Source organism: Lipophrys pholis (assembly GCF_963383615.2).
Source record: "Lipophrys pholis genome assembly, chromosome: 6".
Lineage (NCBI taxonomy): Eukaryota > Metazoa > Chordata > Actinopteri > Blenniiformes > Blenniidae > Lipophrys > Lipophrys pholis.
In genome coordinates this window covers 18,361,997-18,386,020 of record NC_137629.1, presented here as the reverse complement: position 1 = coordinate 18,386,020, position 24,024 = coordinate 18,361,997, and the positions used below count along the sequence as shown (strand labels likewise).

Genomic DNA, 24,024 nt, shown 5'->3' with positions numbered 1-24,024 from the left:
GGCAATCACAAAAGACACAAGCACGGGCGAGTGTTAGCCAGCTTAGCAGATTACAGCCTTTCCATATCTCTCACACACACACACACACACACACACACACACACACACACACACACACACACACACACACACACACACACACACACACACACACACACACACACACACACACACACACACACACACACACACACACACACACACACACACACACACACACACACACACACACACACACACACACACACACACACACACACACACACACACACACACACACACACACACAGTGTAGCTTCATGTGGTAACACTGAACTGAGGAAGGGAAAAAAAGAAGATAAAAACATCTTGTTGACAGCGGGGCGAGCTGACTGCATATCTCATTTTCTTCTTTGTATAAAGGAAAAGACATTCAGCAAAAGAACTGCAACCACACTTCTCTTTAAATTAAAAGGGCACACGTCCATAAAATGCTTTACAATCTTTTTTTTTTTTTTTTGTACAGAAACATAGAAGGCTGCAGAGCCACAGGAGGGGGCCCTCGGAAGTTATTACTTTACACAGACGGCGCGGTCATGGAGACTGGAAGCAAACTTCGGTGCAAATATCACAGTGCAGGCGTCACCTCCACACAACGGTTTCCACAGGGGGGGGGGGGGGGGGGGGGGATATCAAGTTTTACTTCTTTTACACTCACACAGGCTGAAACGCCACGGGACTGCACCTCCTGTGCAAACGAGCTCTGAATACATGTAACCACAGCGGGCTCCGCACGCACAACACAACCCCGCCCTTCAGCGAGAAGAAAAAATAAATCGCCGCCGAGCGCATCAGCAGGAAGTTCAATTTGGCGTGAATGACGAGACAGATGGTTCACCGCTATCACCATTCGGGCTGATAATAAAACATCTCCATAAATAAGAACACTTTGCCAGGAGAAGAACAAGAAAATATTTCCATTTCTCTCTCGTATCTACAAGAGTCCCCCTGACACCAACACAGGATGTGGAGGGAAACTTCCAGCGCCGGCCGTCGGCGGCAGGTCAGTCAGGACCAAAGAAAACACCACAGGTCACTCGGGTAATCGGAAACTCCTCCGACGCGTACCCCGGAGGTACTTAACGTTCCTTTTAGAAAGAAAGCTGTTGAAGACCTGTGCCTACATTCAACTCGCAGCCAAAGGAGAGAGACGCTGCCATGATGCGGAGGAATCTGTACATAATTACAAACAAAGCAGGGAAACAATAAGTTAAACCTTTTCTTACAAAAAGCTGCAGACTGGGTACAAACGAAGGCTTCCCAGCACACGGACGGCGGAGGATCTTCCCGGTTGGGGGAAACTGCTTGGACGACCACGTAGAAAAACACTGAGTCAGCACCATCACCTGTCCTCCGCTAGCAGCCGGCGCTCGCAGTGCGGTCAGGCAGTTTCTCCGGCTCCACCTCGTCCGGGGCTTCCTCCACCCCAACTCCTCGCAGCCGTGCAGAAAGCAAAACGCAGGAAGCTCCACTAAGAGTCAGAGCAGGGTCGTCTTTTGTGTGTGTGTGTGTGTGTGTGTGTGTGTGTGTGTGTGTGTGTGTGTGTGTGTGTGTGTGTGTGTGTGTGTGTGTGTGTGTGTGTGTGTGTGTGTGTGTGTGTGTGTGTGTGTGTGTGCGCGCGCGCGCTCCTCTGCACACGTCATTTCGGGGACTAATCCTGCAGGGAGGCGTACGGCGAGTTGCTGGATGAAGACGGGGACACGCCCTCCATTTTGCCGGGGGAGTCGGTGGAGGAGCCGACGCTGCTCAGGCTGCCGTCCAGTAAGTCAGGAGAGTGGCTGCAGCAGGAGGAGGAGAGACGGAGCTCAGCGGGAGTGAAGGGAAAACTGTGGCGACAGCTTCAACGGTGACAAGTCATATTTCAGAGTTTTCATCCAGATCAGGGGGGGACGCCCTTTCAACCGAAGTTGTATTTATTTATATTTTTTAATTCTCGGCTGTTTATTTCATTTACCTGGAAAAGCAGTTTTCCTGCCTGATTTTTATCATTTTAGTTTGGTTCCAACTGACTTGCATGTAAACTTACTTTAAAAATGTGTTTCAGTATTATAATAAAAGTTTCCTCCCGACCCTCAGATTCACTCTGCAGCTGTGACCATCGGAGCTCACACACACAGAGAATATGTTGGTGTGTGAGCCGGTTGGTATGGGAAACTTACAGTCTTCAGGTCACAAGAGGTTATTAGTTAGAGAGCAATTCAAGATATGAGGCATAACCAGTTCTCATAACTAACTACTGTACTTTTACTAAACTGGACATAAACTATGAAATACTTCCATAACAATTTATCTACTTTAAACTGGAGCCATATTTCTGATCCATCAGACTCATTTTCTGTTACAATTTGTCCTCCAAGAGGAGGAAATTTCTGAATTCCATTTTAGCCAATATTTCGCTTCAAATCCAACCTGAACAATTCATTAGTGAAGATCAGCTACATTTCCAGTGACTAAATCTAACAAAACTCCTGTTGCTTCCATCAGCTTGACAATAAGAAAACCACTTTAAAGCAGCTTCCAGTCTGACAGAGCGAATCACACTGCGGTTGAGTGGCTGCGTCAGATTATTTGGAAACTTGCAGGGACGGTTTTCTCACCAGGAGCTGCGATCTGACAGGGCGGAGACGTCCGACGAGAGCATGGTGGTGGTGCCCTGGAACAGCCTCTTGGGTTGACTCTCCGTTTCCATCTCACCTGAGGAACCAGAGCAGCGTTAACGGGAGCCAATAGCAGCGTCCACTGAGATCTAATCAGCAAATAAGTCTGAATACAACAATCTGATTTTCTTGGAAGTAGGTCTGAGATGGTGGGATCATTGTTTAATAGGTGGATTTGGTTATTTCATTTTGGCACATTTAGTCCTCCATACCTTGCAGGACCACCTGTTCTCTACATCTAATAAATAATGTTTAGAATTGTTGCCCTAAATCCATTCCTCAAGGTAAAGACAGGAATAGTTTAAAACACTCCTGTAAAAAAACATGAAACCATTTGATGTCTGAGGAAATGAAACTCAAGGACGACGCCACAAACTAAACACATTTCTGCAAAGTGTCCCATTTTTTAAAACAAAATCTGTCCAACCATAACTTACACGTTGCTTGGGATGACTTTGATAATGGGATCAATCTTTAAAGGAAATGATGCGACTCTAAACTCTGAGCAGTATCTCACCTTTGCGTTTCATGGGGCCGAGGATGCTCGCTCTGATGCAGTTGATTGGGCTTTGACTTCGCCGGCTGAAGAACACACACAAACAATGAGCTAATCGAGCTGTGCGGCGACGGCAAATATCTCTTTTGAGGAAGAAGTCGGTTTTGGTGGGAGTCACCTGAAGCGTCGTGTGGGGCTGGGTATGGGGCTGGGCGTCAGACCGTTACTGCTCACCAGGATTTGTAGTGAAGGAGAGAAACATTGCTGCTCGAAAGACACAGAATAATAAAGAAATGACACCGTGAGCACTAAGACATGACGGCATTCACACACAAGTTTAGTCTCTAAGCCTGAACTTTCAACTCATTCTCATGTGGTTTGGTTTGTTACAGAGCAGACAAGTCAATATGATCCCAGGTGATTAAATAGCAGGGGGTCATAACTACGCCTAAGAAGTGAATCCACTGGAGGCAGGTACTGGTTACTGTCACAGCCACAAAACGTCCCCGAAGATCTATCTGAGCTTGATGTAAGGTCTGTTTTTGAACTTTGTCCAGCAGATTATATGATATAATCTACAAATTGTACTATTATTTAAGTTCCAGTTAGTACTGTTGTGATGATAAAGTGATATTGGTTGCCCAATGTCCCACTATCTTGTCAGTAATAGTAAAAGAACAAATGAATCATAACTTCTGTTGTTCATGAGCTAGAGGGAATACTTATTTTCAATATAAACTATACGTTTATTGTATATCTATTGTTATACTTAAAGGCAATAGACAGCCACTTTTAATTGCTATTTATCATATCATGCTCTTAAGTTAAAATTTTCACCCTTGCATATGATAATAAACATAAAATATGCTAAATAATCAGGGTACTTTTTTTTTTTAATTCAATCATTTGTTGGGATATTTCTCAATTTCTCTTCATAACCTTTTTTCCAAATATTCTTCAAAACACAAACACAGAGGAGATCCAGTATAAACAGCAAAATAAACTTTAATTTTGAAGCTCCAGCAAACTGCAAACATGAAATTGACCTTAAAAGCAAACAGATCTCCTGCTCATGTGCCACTAACTTTTTCCTTCCTGCAAGCTTCTACAAGTACTTCCAATTAATTCAACTTAATTTGTGCAATTTGGAAGAATGTGGTTTGCACGAGCCGTAGAAATGCGCTAACTAACACCATCATCTGGTTACTTAGAGACTAATCAGGTTACAGTGAGCAGCAGCAGCAGCAGCAGCAGCAGCAGCAGCAGCAGCCCTGTTCCAGCAGGCAAACATCATTACCACCGCCTCCTTTTCAAGATGGCTGCTGGCAGTGCGACATCTTAGCAGAAACACTGTTCAATGTTGTTTTTCAACAGTTACGATGACTGATACAACTGCTACAGTGTTCCCTGTGTGTATGAAGACACTCGGATAGAAACAAAAATTTAATAAATAGAGCTCGAAGGCCAGAGTGGAAAGCGTGACGGAAGCTGAACTAATCTCCACTGGACGCGACATACCTTCTTCCCGATCCCTCTGGTTGGCGACGGAGCGGGCGACACGGGCACGAAGTCGATCCTCTTCGGAGACGAAGACGCCGACTTCTCCAGGTCGTTGTCGCTCTGAGAAGGAGACGGCATCAGACAAAGTGGAGGCGCTGCAGAACCGGAGGTGAACGCCATCCAAACATGGAGAAATGTAGGAGTATTATACTACCGACTCAGCCTGACCTTGAGAGGCTGGTGGCCCTGTTAACTCCCCAGTGTTTCACTGTTCATCTAGCATGTTTGTGCCGGTCCACTCCACTGACTGAGAGAGGCCAAGAAAGGCCCTGAGGCCAAAACATGCACCGACAGAGAGAGAGAGAGAGAGAGAGAGAGAGAAAACCACTGCTTACCAGACTGAGGCTCTCTTCCCAAGACTGGCTCATCTGCATGGCAGTTTGAACCTCCCTGCAGGCAGAAACACAGAAAACATGGGGATTTATTTTCTACATAGACACCAGATCCAGCTCTACAAATGTGAATAGCATAGAACATGTTCTGTCAGTTTAACCTTTTTTTTTTAGTAAAACAAGAAGCAGCAATTCACATGACAAACACAAAACTATTTAACATCAAACACGTTTACACAAATGAATGATTGTGTGAAAGTATTTTAAAGCCATAGAAGTATTTTCATACAATTACTGGGGTCACATGTCGTCACCTTTTTATAGAATATATCCTATTTGAGCCTTATGTTTCTCCATCAATCAGATCTTTTGACAAATGTGCAGCTTTTGTTCATCTTGCTGATGATGTTTTTGCTCCAAGTAAGATTTTGAGCTTGTTCACCCACCATTCTTATCCAAACAGAGGATTCAGCGGGAGCGAGACAGAGCGACCCGCTACGAGTATCGGGAGGTCTTCGAGCCACGGATACCACCGGTGTTCCGAACTAACCATTTCCCCTTTTGACTGGTGACCGGCTTCCACGACCTTCCCGTGTTTCAACATATTAAAAAAACCAAAAACTGACTGAAACCCGTAGCTGTCCTGGTGATCGCCGTTTAACATAATTTCCAATAAAGCTTAAACTACTGTACCATTTGTTTGTCTTATTTTAACATCAGCTGCTACAAACAGCTGGCGGTAGAAGTCGGTCACTAGTTAAGAGGGGAACCAATTAAACCGGAACACCGGAAAGTGAAGCACACCTTTGACAATATAGCATGATTGTATCAATCCACATTTTGTCATATTAATAATTTGAGCTGAGTTGTAACTCCACACTTCAGAATGGACGCTTGTGCCGCAGCTGGGATACAGTTTCTTTAGTTATTTTTTGGCACAGTGAGGGAAGCTCCGAATACTCGGCCCAAGCCAAGGTGGCACTATATTGTTATGGAAAACAACTGAAACCGAGGCGAGTAGTGATAGAACCGTCATGGAAAAGCACCACAAAATCAGTTATCTTTGTAAGTTTTTTATCTACCTGTGAGAGGGTGAAAGTGAGTATCCACTACCAGAGGGAGTGGTTATTTCCCCAGGTAATAACATAAAGGGAAACTCTCTGTTTTGTCTGTATGAGCACACATTCACTAAAAAGTGGAGCAAGCAAGTGAGGGAAATGACAAGTTTCTTCACTTCTGGAGCCTCATACACAGGCTATGGGGAAACATATTACTGTTATAAAACCATTAGAACTATAAAGTAAATGAAAGCTTCCCAGTTCAAATTAAGAGAAAATGAACATTGATCTAGTATGAATGTGTCTGGAGCTCACCGTTCGTGAGCAGTCTCTCTGTTCATCACATCGACACCCTCTTCCTGCAACAACATAAGTTACAAGGTCAGAAATGCGGCTTCACTCCAGCCGTTCGTCACATTTCATTCAGCAGAGTGACGGCTTTCTCTGTGGGAGTCTGATACTACCAATTGATCAACACTGGAAGATCATTGGCCCTGTGAACTCCCCAAAGCGCTGCTCTCGCATGTTTTCTCAAGACACCGCCGCTCCCTATGGCTTGAGAGGGGGGACAGTGGTCTGACATGCTCACGACCAACACTCAACCTTTACACCAATCACCTTTGTTCCTTACCTGTTTGATCTGATGCAATCTGGTGCTGGGGATACGGATAGGCGACGAAGGGACCTGCAAGAAGGAGATTCGTGCAAAAAAGTGGCAGATTCAATGCAAGGTGATAGACAAGACAAATTCCCCCCCCCAGCCACCGTGAGAAAGTAACCTCACCATGTTGGGCCTGTTGACCACTGTAGTGCTGTTCCTGCGGCTGCGTAGGACCTCTCTCTGGAACACCTGGGAGTTATCACTGCAATGATACATCCACACACTGTAGGTCATGTGTCTTTTACACACTGACCCCATGCAGCACAGTCACTCCGATGGGTGTGAAACAAGGACAAACAATGAGACTTTGTTTCTGATTTTGCAGTAAAGTAACTATGTCATGTTGTAGAACCTTAAGCCATTTATCATGGGTGCACTGTTGGATCTCCTCAGGTGTCCGTCGCTCTGAACTAATGAAGATGGGATCTCCAGATCCAGCTCCATCTTTTCTTGCTGCATGACTCCGGAGTTGCTCATGTTGTTGATAACGCTGGCCTGCCGCCAAGTCATGAACTTAAAAAAAATAAAAAAAGGCCCACCAGCTCGATAGCGTTACATTATTGACCTCCAGAAGTTTGCTCTCTTTGCATGCTTTTTGTTTTTTTTCTGCAGAAGTGTGTGTGATCAGTTCGGACTAGCTAACACAGAGTCGATAACACACTCCGGAGCCTGCGAGGCCCTGACCACAGTCCGAGGTTCGATCGAACCACGTTACCAACAGCAATCCTTCACGGGTAACTACATGATCTGTCCTGCAGCGGGTGCGAGCACTCACCAACTCTGCTGATGGATGATTAGCATGCCATGGCTACATACCGCACAAAGCCCCCGGTGAGTGTTTAGCTACTGACCCGTGAGTCTGCTGCTGCAGGGCGGCACAGAGCGAGAGCGAGACGCCGGGGACACAGCGACACTACCGCGGCATGTTAGCGGGGTTAAGACGGGGAGCCGGCCGGTTCACTAAAGCTCGCCCGGTGTTTGTCAAAAAAAAAAAAAAAAAAAGACAACGCAGCTGTGAAGAAGCTTTGAGCTCCGCTGTGAGCTAATGTTGCTTTAGCCGCTTGGAGGAGCGGGTGTAGCCTCATGAGCTAACTAGCTATGCTAGCATATATAGCGACAATGCCAGAGAGGGAGCGAGGGAGGCCGGGCGACCGTTAAACGGCTCCGTCCGTCAGGGTCTAAAGTCCCGCAGCCCCGAGAACAATCTCGACCGTATCCGCTGGAAGCGTCGCCCTTCTCCCTACACCTCCATCGTATTTCCCCGCGCTGAAGTGCCGCCGCCGCCGCGAATGAAGCGGAGTTTATCGCTATGGCGAGCTCCTCCGAAGCGGCGAAACTTCACGCCCCTTCCAGCGTCGCGCGGCGGGCCAATGAGCGCGCTGCTTCCCCCCGGCGTGCTCCAGCGGAGCGCCGCGCGTCTCCGCGTCTCCGGGATCCACCGCTCCGCCCCCCGCAGTATCACCACCCTTTCCCCCGCTCTTCACCCTGACCTCAATAATGATCACAAAAACTCTGACGATCCAATCCAAACTTGATCATAATCCCATTATCTCCGGTTGTATTTCACAGGACAAGATGATCGAATCACCTGAACTTTACACGAACATACATTTGTAAATCAAAACCAAATTTTACTCTCAATATTAGAGGAAATGTATCATAACTTCACAGATCTTACTGTGCATGTTATTGGTTTTTATAGGTAATTCATGCAAATAAGAAGATTATGGTGAGCTCCACTGGTATTTAGACTTATTCTTTTTTTAACCATTTAACGATTAGATGATATATGTTAATCACATCTGCCACTAAGGCAGACACAAGAATAATTTAAAGAAATAAGAAGCAAAGAGCTGTTCTCTTTTAGTGTTTCAGTTTCAGTCATATTGTCTAATAACTAATGTCCTAATATTTCACACTGTGTGATATTAGTTCACAAAACACAGACACATTGTGTTACCACCATACCACAAAATGTGTGCTTTAGCATGATAAGAGTTTTACCACTACTTATTTTTCTTATAACTACTTAGTATAAAAATCCTTGTGGGAAAAGGGGAAGTTTTTTCCCCCAGCATGGTTAAAACACATTTATATAGAGCTGAATGTGTTGTGAGTGTAATAGAGAAGAATTAAAATAATCAAATGTGCAAAAACCACAAATTATATAAATACAAACCCGATGTTTCAAATTAACTAGCACACACGTTACCTTTTTTGTTACCTATGAATCACGACTGTATATAACCTACAAATCCATGTTGGTGTGTTTGCTCAGCCACTTTAGTTTCATCAAGCTTTGTTTAAATGATTGAAGAAATTGTGGGGAACTCTGGGATTTTAAAAAAATGGATCGCTTATTCAGGTGTCATTTGTTATTTACAGGTCAAAAAGCAAAACTAAAGTCACACTTTGCTTTCTGAGTCCTATTAAATCCAATCATATTCTATTATAAATCCTATTATATCCTATGATACAAGAACTCATCAGGAGACTTAATGTGAAACACACCATGTCTACTTCCTTTACATCTCATATTTGTTTGGAGCTTCAAGGAAGAAGACTGCTTCAGTTTTGTGTGTCAGTGTAAAACCACAATACAAATTTGATCGACATGCTGTTATTGGAGCAGTTATTCATCCGTACTTTCAATGGCATGCGTGGAGAAATCCCTATAACTCTGTTGAACTGAGTGCAATAGTTACGAGTAAAAACATCAGTCACAAAGGAGAGGTGAGAACATTTAATGGCTGGTGTTCAGGATTACAGTGATGACTGAATAAAAGCAAACTCAGTGGAGGAATAAAGAGCTACCAGTTACATTTTATGTGCCTGATTCAGTGATTGTAAAGCTTTGAGCTGTCAGACTTGTGAAGTCCATCATGAAGTATCACCATTTTCTCTGTGACACTTTTTTATTTGGAAGGGGGATTTTTTTTTTTTAAAACATTAGTTTTCCATCTTCAGCACACTTGTGAGTTCAATGAACATATTTGGGTTGCTTTTTCTCTGCAATGTGTTCAAAGAATATCGTTCCACACAGTACTGTAGAAAAGTTAAAGTTTTGTCCTCAAATATACATACAGACTGGAAGAAAGTCACGTCTACTCACCAGAAGTGTCATTACAACAAAATCAAGAGTGTATCAAAAATGCAATTGGATGATAGTACAATCAAGCAGATTTTGGACTTTAAGATAGCAGCATCGCTCTGAATAAATTACTCAATTGCTTAAAAAAAAAAAAAATAGAACAAAAACATCAATGTGGGGGGCATAAAAACATCACAATAATTACAAGCGGAGCCAGCCTCCATGCGGTTTTCTCTCTGAGGCAATCAGTCTTCAGGAGTTGATTACGTGTGTGTGTGTGTGTGTGTGTGTGTGCTAACTAAACAGGAAATGCAGGACTGTCCCTCCTACAGAGTGTCCTTTAGGGACCCTGAGCAGGCTTGAGCTTTCTTTTCTTCACACAACTTCCAAGTGATAATATAGAAAATTATCGACAAAAAGGGGAAGAAAATAAAAAAAATGTGACGAGTCTTTGCAATCTGCTCCGGAGAGGATCTTCATGCCTTGTACTTCTCCTTCCCCGTTTCACTAATGACACAGATGTGCTGGAACAGACAAACGTCAGTGAGTATTGCAGCATAGAAGTGACTTGCATTGTTTGTTTATGTTGACATAACAGCAAACTCTGAAAAACAGAAAACATGAGCTTCTTTTAAGTAACGTAACAACGGCACATCCTTACATTTAGATCTCTGAAGTACTCGTTGTAGTCTAGAGCGTATCCCACCACAAACTTGTCCGGAACCTCAAATCCTACAACTGCAAAAAGACATGAAGGGAAAAAGAAGAAGAAAAAACAAAAACAGAGCCTGGTTATGTGACTATCAATTTGTTTTACTGTAAATAATTTGCGCCACACATCAAATCTCATGAAAAATTCAAAGATTTGAGATTCTGCATTTTTGATTTTGATGACTTATAAACTAAACTAGTGGTTAGCGCTCCCGCCCCATACTGAAAATGCTGTTGATTGGAGTCCAGGCTCCAGTTTCTCCCAGTTTTACTCTAGGACACTAAATAGGTGTAAATGTGAGTGTGTGAGGTTCTGTCTCTGTATGTGTCCTGCGATGGACCGGAGACCTGTTCAGGGACTACTATCTCCACCCCATCCCCCACAAGCTTCTGGACTCTGTTTCAACTGAGCCGTCACATTCACACATTAAAAGATGAAACATCCATCTATCTTCTACACCGTGTGGTCTGAGGGCTCAGGCCGCCACCTGCCCATGGCTGAAGCTCACACCAACATTCACGCCTCAAGACAATTTACAGTCACTAATTAAACTCAAATGCATGTTTTTAGAGAGAAGGAACCACAGTAACCGGAGGAAACCCATCCACACACAGGGAGAACATGCAAACTCAACACAGGAGGCCCAAGCCCAACCCAGACTTGTTTTGAGGAACAAAGTACCAACCACTACTCCACCGTGCCACCAAGAACAAACACACAAGAAAAACTACACACCTTGTTTAAACAAGCTTTTAATCAAACTGTTGATTATGTGTTTGTATTGTTTTATGTAGCCTTTTAACTCCTAAGTCCATTATTCTTACTACTTTAATTATTTTCTAATAGGTTTTTTTTGGACTATTTCTATTCTATGTTTTGAATGTCACCATCTGCTTTTCGTCTGTTGATGTTTATAGGTTCTACTCCTGCTTGTCCTCAAAACACAGAGTTACTGGAGCGTGTTCGTGTGTGTTTTGGGTTTTTTACAGCTTCAAACCCACTCGATGATACATGCTGGACACAGAGCTCACTAAAATGACAAGGAACCAAAAAGCATTGATGCAGACGTTCTCATCTGAAACTCACAGTCGGGTCGGTAGCCAACACTCCTTGGTGTCCTTTTCACCAGCAAACTGAGGACAGAAACCAAATCAATGATCAATATGTTTGATAGCTTTATCTTGAAACACACAAAGGAAACATTTGTTCCTTCAGGTTGAGTATCAACAGCTCAGCTGTGGAGTGAATTAATTCATTACCTTGCTACTTTAACCATTTTGGGATTGTACTGTTTGAGGAGTTCCAATAATGTCTTCATCGTCTTCCCCGTGTCAATGATGTCCTTCAAACACAGCCAGAGAGATAATGGTCATGTTAGTGGTCTCCTAAGTGAAAGCTGCCGACGTTCATGAAAGAGAGAAGCGAGTACAAACCTCCACGATTAAGACGTTCTGTGGGAAAAGGAGAACAACGGCAAATTAAATGAACATCAATGTGAATGGACGGAGCTCAACAGCACACAACACATCTGTAGCCTCTTCATTGCTGCAGTGATTTAAAGAAAACTGTACTGAGAGAAACATGGTAGATGTATTGAAAATATACAATATATGTACAAATCAAACACTTTGTCTTAAAGACTTGTGGTATTTGAGAAATGGTCAAAAGTTGCATTTGAAAAGAGCTCTTCACACTTAGAACAGGCCTTAGTTTACCAACAGTACTTAGAACTGAGGCAATGCCACAGAGTTCTCTCGCTCCTCAGGTCTCACCTTGCCCGTCAGGGTGGACAGGTCGTCTCCGCCGATGACTTTGATTTCACCCGTCGACTGGTCGTTCTGTGAAGAGAATATACCAATATATTATTCTAAAAACCCACATGTTATGTGATAACATGTCCAGGTTCAGGGAGTGTAAAAAAAAGCAAACCCACAAAGAACAATGAATGAAGAAATCTTTAAAATGCACCCATTTTGCCCAGATATTTATTGCAAATTACATGAAAGCAAATAACATGTTTCAGAAAAACCTTGTGTTTCCATTTGTTGAATTGTGACTTGCAAGCTTTGTCAATACCAGGAAGTAAACATAAATATTATTAACAGGCAATTTTCCACTAAATTTCTTTTGTGCACTACACAACGATTATGGGAATTTAATATAAACGCAAAATAGTTTCTGGTGCCTAAAGCGGCATCTTGGACGAACAGCTACTAACTTAAATGCAGCTTCCGAGTGTGATTTTTAGAATCACAGCTTATATACACATAAAGCAGTGGGCCTCAAACTTATCACAGTTGATCAGCCACAGCTACATTGTACAAAGTAGCTGTATTACAACAAGCTACTTAGAGTTATAATATAATATACAAGGTGCCTCTTTATCTGTTATTAACAGTAACAACAACACAAATCCATGAATTATAGGAAATGTAATTAGTCTGACTCATGGAAATTATCAGACATCTTTAATATGATTTTGTTATCGAAAACTGTCTTTTCTCCACATTCCACCAGAGGGAGGGCATAACGCTAAAGGTACACATAGCACTGTTTGATAATCAAGACCAAGGGAAAACCTGGGACCTTGCTTCTTTTGGATAATCTGTGAATCGTGTCAACACATGGAATATGAAAGCAAGGGCAGTGGATTACGCAGTAGCTCTTGAGGCGGATGAAGTCCACTGTCATGGGGATGGAGCGGTCACTGTTCCTGTTCAGGGCCTTGATGTAGTCCAGCAGGTCAGCAAAAAACTTGTATCCCCCTTTGAGAACACACAGTGCCACAATGTGGTGTCCGCCCATTTCCTTCATGATCTCTCTGGCCAGTCTCTCTGTCCTGAGAGAGAGACAGAGAGAGAGAGGGAGAGGGAGCGAGAGAGAGAGAGAGAGGACAGTTGGCTCAGTTTGTTTTTAGCCACTGTCAGCAAACTTTTTTCTCTTTCCTGCTTGTGTCAGCAGCCAAAGCTGTCATTTCTAAAACACAGCCCGTATGAAAAGCAGGAGATTGGTTAAACAGGAATGACAACTCAAAAACATCGTGAGCACTTTGTGATCATCAGATGAAATTTGAATATTTTCACGGTTCCCAAAACTCTAAGTTTAAGAGAAACCAAACATTATGAGTGCAGGACTGGACGTGCTGGGGGAGTTTATGGAGGACCCACCTGTCCAGGATGAGGCCGTGTGGGATGTAGACTCTCTCCAGGTCAGCCGCGTAGTGCTTTGGTATGCAGAAGAGGTCCAGGTCATAACCCTGCTCCTCATCGCTAATCTGGAATACAATCAGGACAGAAAAGGTAAAAAAAAAAAAAAAAAGACAGGAGAGGATATTACATAACAAGGTGCAGTTCGAGGTAAAGCAGATGAGGTCAGAGGAGCGCCTCTACTTTCCCTAGTCAATTGTAATCCAAAGACAAATTCACAGAGCAACATAGCATCTGAAATCTCCACGTGATACCACATTGTGTCTGCAAACACTAATCTGATTTCCTTTTATACGTCAGTAAATCCTTTGTTTCTTTAAGGTAAAGCTTTACATCCAGACAGCAACACGTTGTCCCTCCAGAGTTTGCATATCAAGCTGAGTCCTGCCGCCAGTATGACTTGATGAGCTGCAGAATCTAATTTCCTGCTGAATTCAAACAGCAAGCCACAGAAACCAACGTAACTGGCATCATGTGACGGCTCTGCAGGGCCCGAGGTGAAGTGGGAACACTGCGATCAGACTCACAGGATTCATACCGAGAGAACAATTCATATCTGAAGTCAGTCCACCCCTTCACAGTGCATGCGGTAAAAAAAGCACGTTAACGCGGCGTCTGTTGCAGCTGAAGCCTTTCAGTTAATAAATAATGACTAAGACATGACAGATGTCCACACAATAATCACACGGTCTGAGAGATTATTTTACACCGTTAATCAAAGGGTGGCTGTCTGTTATTCAAAAAGTATATTAGGGTAGATATACACCCCCCCCCCCCCCCAAAAAAAAATAATTATAAACTCAGTTTGAGGCCAGCAGAATGATGTATGCAAACTTTAAGGCTACTGGTGAGTTGAGCAAGTGACACAAGAGCCGGACTCTTGAAGTGTCTTCACAGCAGTTTGAGCAGAGTTTGATGATGTGTGTCGCCCCACAGCCGTGCCAGGCAGCCCGCTGCACTTCATCACAATCAATGTGGGTACGACCTGGAAAATCAAAGCATTGCTCATCTACTTGTTCCAGTGTGGGAACCCGGTGTACGACGCAGAGCGCATGAGCTGAACTGATCCGACAGAAACCTTTACAAAAGATAAAGTGGGACTTAAAGATTTGTATGGAAATCCCTGTGGAGCTGCACGTTTTCCTCGATAATGCTCAAGATTTAGTTCAGATTGCCTCGACTTTCCCCAAAGCCTGAAAAGTCACAGCTGACAGGAAACACAAACTGGTGCTCTCAGCTCTGCATCGCAGCCAGACACTTAATTGGTCGAAATCTAATTTACTTTCCAGGCTGGCAATTTATCTGAGTCTCTATTGGGCATGAATTGACAAATGCATTGCAGATTTTAAGAATATCTCCTGCTAAAAAGCAATGACTTTTCAGTTTGAAGGTAAATTGAAGACGATTATTTATGTGGCGAAAAGTTTTACAGTCCATCTGAAGTACAGCTTTAATGGTAAACATTCCTGATGGTTAGTGTGGCTTTTGAAATTCAAATCATAATTACTTGGAAGTAAGAAGAGGAGTGAGAAGTAACTGACATGCAGAAAGCTCTGTACAATCAACCAAACCAGGTACAGCGTGTTTGACTTCCCTCAGTGGAAAAAAAAAAGAGAGAAGAGGTTGGAGCTCTGGAGACCTTTTAATCTTCAGTGGACAATTAGCCTGAGGTGTGAACTCACTTTTCAATAATACAACAACACAGTCAAGCCTGAAATAAACCGAGAGAACGTCACCGAGGATAAGCTCAAAACAGGTTATTACATTGGCCGCATTGATGTCTGTTTTGAAGTCAAGCCTATTGTTTTGTTATAAAACTTGTTGTTTCCATCTTTAAAAAACACACCAGGTGTAACTCTTGTGATGTACCCTCTTTATATTGTGTGTATTTCCAGCTCTAACCGTGTTGATTATTTACATCTAATTTGTGATTTTATTGAAATGATAACTGTTAAAAGGAAATAGCAGATGCTAATACTTCATTCACATGTAATCATTACTGCTAATAGGGCCATATAAATTCTCCACACACACTGAAGATCAGGATCATCTCCATCACGGACCATACGATAAATAATAGGTAAGGTTACCTTTTGTAATTTGTATTGACTCATTTTTTTAACTACTATCTCTTGCCACATAAGCTTAAAGCAGGGGTATGCAAAGCCATTTCAGCCACTTTGCACTTTCAAAATGAAGTCAACAAAACTTACACATTTCCTTTGCATAAAGGTTTGCTTTATTTACCTGCCACAAAATGTACATTGTGCTGAATTCAAGAAATGTAAAAACTCAAATCAGAGACATAAACACAATAGATTGTATGCTTATCTTATTCATAAGTAACCCTAACCACACATACCAGGACTGGTGGTCTCCTGCAACTTAGCACCAGGTGGTGTTCAGGGAACAAGTGGAGTTTGAACCTGGCATGACCTCACACAAGCTTGTTTCTCTAACCTGGAGGCCACCACTGATAAGAGTAACAGCACGATAATCTAATAAAGACATTCGCCCGCCATCTTCTACACAGCTTTATCCTTTTCTGTGGAGCTGTAGCCAATAACAGGTATTTGGAGTTCGATGCAAGTCTTTTTTTCCCAACTTGGGAGAAAACCAGAGCTCAGGGACAACATGCAACCTCCTCACTGGAGGACCCGGATCTAATGCTTTCCTACGCATACGGAGACCGGAGACATCGTCGCACTCAGCAGTAACCCTGCGTAAACCCGTTACCGTGTCAGTACCGTACATAAGCTGGCGGCGGTGCACATCTGTCACCTCAGCCCCCGAGGGCCCATCTAACGGCATCGCTTGCGTCACGTAGGCCAAAACGTGAGAGCGGCGCGTGTCCGTGTGAAACGGCAGCAGGCCACGCCGCGCGGACCCCAAACTGTCGTGACATTTTGAACCAAAAATATAAAGAAAAAACACCAAAACATGTGAACCCGGGAGCGACTAGACGAACCTCCCTGACGCCACCCAGAGAGAACCCCGCGCCTCCATGTTTCAGCCCTGTTGTTATTCCAGCGGGCACGCGGGGGTAACCCACGACCACCTTCTCGAGGGGGGACTTACCACCACGCAGGAGCTGGACGTCGCCATGTCCGTTTCCTCAGATTTAGTCCTCGTGGGGAGTTCAGGCGGGCCTGACACTGGCGTATCCTCAGGCTGCTTTCGCGGACTTTTCACTCTTGTGACAGAGTACACATGGAGCCCGAGAGGAGCCTCGCTGCAACCGGAGGAGTCTGTCCTTTTCCGGGCTGCGCCTCTTCCAGCCGCCGCTGCTGTGCGCAGGAACGCGGACAGCCAATCAAAACAGGCAGTGGAAGGATAAGCCCCGCCCCCACAACAGAGACGGGCATATGAAATCAGCGGAACTCTTCTGACAGCTGCACAAACTTACTAATACATGGTTATTCTTTCTTTAAGTGCGCAACCTGTATGACCAAACGAGCTGTTTTTGTCACTTTCCACCAAATAAAAATCTGTTTAAAGTGTTTTTAATCATTGAAATGACAATAACACCTAGAGGTTTGCATTTCCAGAAGAAAATGAGCTCTGCGTCTCCATGGCTCCATTCAAGATGAGGGAAGGTAAGGTGGAGCAAAGTTATTTCTATACAGCACCATTCAGACACAAGGGAATTCACAGTGAGTTACAGGGAAATAAAGGAAACACATTTTTTTAAATGAGTAAAAAAAGAAGAAGTAAAAACTTTATTGACACAAAGGTAATAAAATGAGTCAAATCTATTGTTTTATATATATCATCTATTACTATTTAATCAGCTTTATCCATTGTTTATTGGTATCTATTGTTTAATGGAAGGTCTGAGTAATTAATTATGTCTCTGTCATGTCATGTTATGTTTAAATGGCAGTATGCTGATTTTGTTATTGTCTTTGTGTTGAATTTCAGGTCTGAGTCCATAATCGCCACCAGATTTCTCCCTTCATTTGCCATCTTAAGAGGCAGCATCTTCTTGGAGATTCAAACAAAGAGAAAGATTCAGCTGGAAGACTTCCAAAGGAGAATTCAGTCCCTGGAAATGGCTGTCAAATATTATAGCCAAATGAGCATGCAGCAGAATTCAGAGAACATGGAGCTGAAACAGCACTTCACTACCTTCGAGAAAGACAAACAGAAGCTCCTTGGAGGAAAAGAATGTCAGCTGAGAACTTTAGAGGCCAAACACACAGTGATGGAATCAAAGCTCCAGCAAAAGGACGAGGAGGTCAAAACCCTCAAACAGGCTCTGAAGAACAAGGGAACTGATCCCAAACATGATGAGACGATGTTAGCCAAGAAAGTCAACCAGATAAAGATAGTGGCAGACAAAATGCTGGCTGACAATAATAACCACTGGAGACAAAGACTGGAGAGCAGGGAGGAGCAAATGGCTGCAGAGAAGGAAGCTCTCGGCAAAAGCCAGAAGGAGGTTGTGGCCAACCTCACCTCAGAAATTGACAACCTGAGGACAACTGTGAGGGAGCAGAAGACCAGGGTAGACAAGGCAAAGTCTCTGGCCATGTGGGAGGAGCGTTAGATCAACCAAGAAACTAAGGTGGCTGTACAGATGGCTGCTCCGCAGGAGGAGAACGAGAGAAAGCTGAATGATCTTAGACAGGACGAAGCAGTCACCACCGCCCTGCTTGAAAAGATGACCTTGACTGAAAGAAATTATGGACGACAAGTCAAAACTGAGAAATACACAGAAAGAGATGCACCAGAAAGAGGCTGACTTCCCGAAACAGTACCACGCTCTGGCAGACCAGTTGAAACAGGACAATCGCACAGAAGAGAGTTTGGTGGCTAAAGAGGAGAAATGTCCTGAGGTTTTGTTTGGTCATCTTGTGTTGGTCCTCATTGACGGGGTCAACTGTCTGCATGAACTGGCCTCTAAAAGAAATAGAGAGAAGGCCAAGAAGAGAGCATAGAAGAAAACTCGGTAGGAGAAACAAAACAAGCAAGAAACGGGCGGAGGACAGGGAGAAGGAAAGCGGGAAGGACGTAGTGAGAGAAGGAGCTGATGGTTGAGGAAACACCTACTCACCTTCTCTCTTTTCCCCTCAACATCCTCCCCTATCCCCCTCTCAAAGCTTTCAATAAATTCAGCATTCGTTATAAATCCTGACTTGTGCCACCCACCGTATGATATTGATTTACTGTATTGTTGCATTGCAGCTCAGTGCTGCAGGGAAGTGCTGTTAGACGTCACAAACACTGACAAAAGAATCATGAATTCACTTTGTTGTGGGCTGAATTCAACATTCCCACAAACGGTAAAACAGAAGTTCATCAATAATTCAAAGTACAGGAGAATAAACCTCTAAACAAAGCCATTACTCAATATTTATTGAAACTGCCACAGTCCTTTTGCAGCCTTTGCGGTAAGTGGAGACTTTCTGTGAATGATCCATCGTCCTCAACCTTTGATCACTTTTAAATTGGTTTAGCTTGCTAAACATCCTCTCATGTCTGATATTTCGTGAAACTAAATTTCATAATTCACATTTTCTGACAACTTTAATTTGAATTGTTGCTTCAGACGTTTGGCTTTTATATTCTTAACTATGCTTTTTTAGTATAAATTCTGGTCATTCCATTAATAAGAGGGAGGTACAATTACATATTTTTAGTGTTTAAGGTCAAATATAAACTGATTAATGTAACGAGAACAACGACAACAATTGATGTAAAACAGGAGTCTAACAGGTAATTCAATTCAGTTTTCCTTCTTTTGCGCCATATACAACACATTTCAAGTCAATTCAAGGCACTTTTACAGGGAAAAAGAAAAACTGCATTCACTTGCGCAAGCAAAAGTGACAGTGGAAACGAAGAACTCCATTTTAACAGGAAGAAACCTTTAGAACCAGGCTCGGAGGAGGAGACTTTCTGCAAAACCAGACTCAGAGGTGGAGACTTCCTACTGTCCCGGTCCAGGGTAGAAGAAAGAAGGAGAGGAAGAGATAGGAGAGCGACAGGCTAAAAGACAGAAATCTGTTCCAGGAAGTTGAATTCACTTGCTGCAGACTGATGGAGGCAGAAGGGTCAGAGCACAAACCTCTAAGTTCACTGTTCACAGAGTTCACCGAGAAAACATTAGTGACATGTAACAGTGAAACATGGTGAGTGATGGTTCCACATGAGAGGAGCCTGAAAGCTGAACACTCTGTCTCCCATTCTACTTTTAGAAGACTTGGGAACATCCAGTAATCAGCAATCTAAAACGAAGTGTTCTTCTGGGATAAAATGGGACAAACAGTTCTTTAAGATACGAGGGAGCCCATCTTTGGGTCACGGCCCAATGGCTGAGAATTACTTGTCTGGATGAACTCAGACTCAGAAGCTTCTGTCTTCACACCCTCATGTCATCAGTCTGAAGTGAAAACACAGATTCCCCTTGAATCGGTTGTTGTGGCATTATTTATTTGTTCACACATCTGCAATTCGATCCGTCTGAAATAGGTTGAATCTTTATTGAAAAAAAAAAAAAACATTGCGAGAGGGTTGGCGCCTGTGTCCGGTCAAGTTTCTGCTGCCTCTCTGCTCTCTCTTTGTTTCATGATTTTTCTGGTATTATTCTTTATTGTGTCTACCCGGGGCAGGAGGAGGCGACAGCGGGGGTCCAGGGCCAGTGTCCAGACCAGGCTGAGGAAGTGCAGATCCTGAGGATTTTCAACCTGGCTGAGCGGATCCGAAGGCTCCCGGGCTCGTTTGTTAGAACCAGCCTCAGGAACCTCGGGGTCAGATTTGATCAGGCCATGTCTTTGGACGGTCACTCCCGACAGCTGACCAAAAACTGCTTTTACCAGCTGAGAAATATCTCTAAAGTGAGGAGGGTACTGTCAAAATCACACCTTGAAATGATGATTCATGCTTTCATTGCGGCTCGCACTGACTACTGCAATTCCATTATCACTTGCTCCAATAAGACTGTCCTCGGCAGACTTCATGTCATGCGAAAATTCAGGTGCAAGACTTTTGACAGGTTCGCCCAAAACAGGTTCTTTTTGCCAAAAAGTCTTAAGACAGTCGTTATCAAACCTCTTTTAAAAAAGAGTAATCTGGATGCTTTAGTAATTAGTAATTACAGGCCCATATCAAACCTGCCTTTCTTAAGTAAGATTATTGAAAAGGTCATTTTTACACAACTTAATGTTTTTAAGGCACAAAACAATTACCCAACATTTTCCAGTCTGGATTTAGGTGAAACCACAGCACTGAAATGGCTCTTATTAAATGCTGAATGACATCTACATGAGCTTCCAGAGTCTCAGTTTTAGTGTTAATGGATCTTAGTGCTGCTTTGGACACAGTTGACCACAACATACTGCTGGACCCACTGGAACAATGGTTGGGAATTTCTGGCTCTGCACTAACTTGTTTTAAATCCTACTTGCAAGATCATGACTATTCTGTGTCAATAGCTGATTATGAATCTGAGCAAATTCAAATCACTTGTGGGGTTCCACAAGGCTCCATCCTTGGGCCACTTTTATTTAACATCTACATGCTCCCGCTGGCTCAGATCATGGAACATTACAAGATCTCTTATCATAATTAAGCAGACGACACACAGCTCTATATATCAGTGTCAGTGAATGGCCACGCCCCCTTATACCGGCTGAGTAATGCATAAATGAAATTAATGAGTGGATGTGTCAAGATCTTTTTACAACTCAACCCAGAGAAAACCGAGGTCATTGTTTTTGGCCCCAAAGAAGAAAGGTTAAAGGTCAGTGCTCATCTTGACTACAGGTCACTCAGGACATCAAATCAGGCCAGAAATCTGGGTGTAGTTCTGGACTCAGACCTGAAAATCGACAGCCACATTAAGACAAGAACCAAATGAGCTTCCTACCATCTGAAAAATATTGAAGACTCAAAGGATTTCTGACCAACAAGATTCTGAGAAACTTGTTCATGCATTTATTTTCAGCAGGTTGTATTATTGTAACAAATAAAATAAATTTTAAAAGCTGTCAGACAACTGTAGCTTATCCAGAATGCTGCAGCCAGAGTCCTCACCAACACAAAGTGGGTGGAACACATTACACCCGTGGTCCAATCCCTGCACTGGCTACCTCTACCTAAATACATCTCAGATTGACTTGTAGAATATAAAACCTCCAGACCTCTGATGTCCTCAGGAAGAGGTTTACTCAATGTTCCTAGAGGCAGAAACAAACAAGGTGAAGCAGCTCTTAGTTTCTACCTCCTCACCTGTGGAACAAACTTCCTGAACACCTGAAGACTGCTGACACACTCACTTCTTTTAAATCAGGACTTAAAACACTCTTATTTGCGCAGGCTTTTGAATAAACAATATATTTTACTTACTTTATTAAATTTATCTTAATAGATCTCTTTACTTATTTATTCGACTTTTTATGCTGTTTTTAAAGCTTTTATGCTGTTTTTATCTTTCATTGCTTTTAAAGCTTTAATGTGCTTCTTTTATTAATATATTTCTTATGTCTTTGTAAAGTCTTTCTGGATTTCTTTAATTTCTTTGTAAAGCACTGTGCATTGCCCTGTGTTTGAATGGTGCTCTATAAATAAATTGGCCTTGCCTTGCCTTGCCTTGCCTTGCCCACATCAAACCCAATTTTAGCAAATCTTCAAATTACAAATTGACTTAAAAATTTTAATTCTCACTTTTTGAGCGTTGCATGGTTAGGCTCCTCAGTACATTGTGGACATGCAGTGCCCCTACACCTCAGAGCGCACCCTCCGATCTTCAGGCCAGAGTCTCCTGAAGGTTCCAAAGACGAGCTTTAAAACCCGGGGAGACCGGTCCTTTCAGGCTGTAGCCCCCAGGCTATGGAACAACTTGCTCCGTCCCTCCGCACGCTCGATTCCACAAGTTCTTTTAAAATGCACTTCAAGGCGTTTTTATTTAACAAAGTCTTTGGCTAAATACTTTTCTCACTTTGACTGTGTTTTATGAAATTTGTGTGTTCAGTTTTACTGCACTGCATTTTGTCTCTTCAAAATGAACGCACAGATGAGAGAGCAGTCTTGTAATTGAAATGTGACCTATTACATATTTGAAGCAGTGAAGCAACAAATAACTTCTGTCTGTAACAACAGATAAATGGATTAAACTTTATGTTTATATAGCCTTGATAAAGCTAAAGATTCCAGACTGTAAAGTTAAAATTCCACATGTGATTAAAACTCTCATCATGAATTTGCTTTAACAGGGGTTTGAATCCTACTGAAGCGTATTGCATTCACATGAAAAATAAAAATCAGCTCTGTTTTTCTGAATGAACAAGATTATGTCAGGAAACGAATAAATTGTATATAAGAAAATCTTTGTCTCTGTTTATCTGAGTCAATTGGACAGCGATGCCTCTTAATCCAGAAAGACCCAATTCTAAAAACAAGAGTGAGATTCATTTTTAAACAACAAATGTACAAAGGTATCAAATTTGTTTGGTCTAAGATGGTTTAGCTTCTGTCAAATTAACATAAGTACACATAGACTTTTATACACTAGATGTATTTTAAGGTTACTACAAAGATCATAACAGTGTTGAGGATAGTTGTTACAGTTACAGAGTGTTACATTTATTTTGACACCATGATTGGTACAAAGTCCTTGAAGCTATAGACATATACTCAGTTCAATTTGGACATGTAAGTTTGGAGCTTTGGCTTCCAATAAGGGCTCAGGGATGAGGAAGTTAATTGAGGTTGAAAAATATGGCGTACCTAGGTAACCGTGGTGTACACTGCCTTTTGCGGAATGACAGCTGGGACAAAGAGAAAGTCAATATGATCATATTAATCAAACATATTTCTGATAGGAAAATCAAACAACTGCCTCAGTGTAATTGTATTAATTCATCCAGCATTCACCTGGGGCCCTGCTCCGGCCTTTTCTCGGCTTGGCGGCTTGGGTCGGGGCCTGGGGCCCTGTGCCCTGTGCCCTTTATCCTTCTCCCGTGGGCTCCTTTTTCCTGGGGGGGATTCCTCTCTGCATTCTCCATCTGGTGCTTTCTGGGCGGGGGCATGGCTCTCTGGGGTGGTTCGCTGTGGCCTCCCCGGGCCTGGGGGGCTGCCGTCCGCCGGGGTGGCGATGTCCGGGCCCGATGGCCTCAGGCCCCGGGGTGTCGCTACAGGCCCCCCCATAACAGTTCCGGCCACACCCAGTGGACAAACCACACACACACACACACACACACACACAACACA

General features: G+C 43.1%; 2 protein-coding genes across 3 annotated transcripts; both read right to left on the bottom strand.

Annotated features, from left to right (window-relative positions):
• Positions 1 to 676: 676 nt before the first annotated feature.
• Positions 677 to 8,150, bottom strand: pabir2 (PABIR family member 2). Of its 2 annotated transcripts, none has more exons than XM_080465419.1 (10): positions 7,156 to 7,424; positions 6,927 to 7,005; positions 6,774 to 6,827; positions 6,458 to 6,501; positions 5,088 to 5,142; positions 4,711 to 4,812; positions 3,371 to 3,456; positions 3,214 to 3,278; positions 2,637 to 2,733; positions 677 to 1,817 (listed from the first exon to the last, which is right to left on the bottom strand). In XM_080465419.1, the coding sequence occupies exons 1-10, from the start codon at positions 7,311 to 7,313 to the stop codon at positions 1,691 to 1,693; spliced, it is 867 nt and encodes a 288-aa protein (XP_080321545.1). In that variant the 5' UTR covers positions 7,314 to 7,424; the 3' UTR covers positions 677 to 1,690. The 2 variants fall into 2 exon arrangements, with proteins under 2 accessions (XP_080321545.1, XP_080321546.1); XM_080465420.1 differs by lacking the exon at positions 7,156 to 7,424 and adding an exon at positions 7,655 to 8,150 and having other exon boundaries at positions 1,575 to 1,817.
• A 1,381-nt stretch (positions 8,151 to 9,531) lies between these two features.
• Positions 9,532 to 17,092, bottom strand: hprt1 (hypoxanthine phosphoribosyltransferase 1). Its single transcript, XM_080465048.1, has 9 exons — positions 16,891 to 17,092; positions 13,774 to 13,880; positions 13,262 to 13,445; positions 12,379 to 12,444; positions 12,040 to 12,057; positions 11,866 to 11,948; positions 11,693 to 11,739; positions 10,556 to 10,632; positions 9,532 to 10,418 (listed from the first exon to the last, which is right to left on the bottom strand). Exons 1-9 carry the CDS (start codon positions 16,915 to 16,917, stop codon positions 10,371 to 10,373), a joined length of 657 nt encoding a protein of 218 aa, XP_080321174.1. The 5' UTR covers positions 16,918 to 17,092; the 3' UTR covers positions 9,532 to 10,370.
• Between the last annotated feature and the right edge of the window lie 6,932 nt (positions 17,093 to 24,024).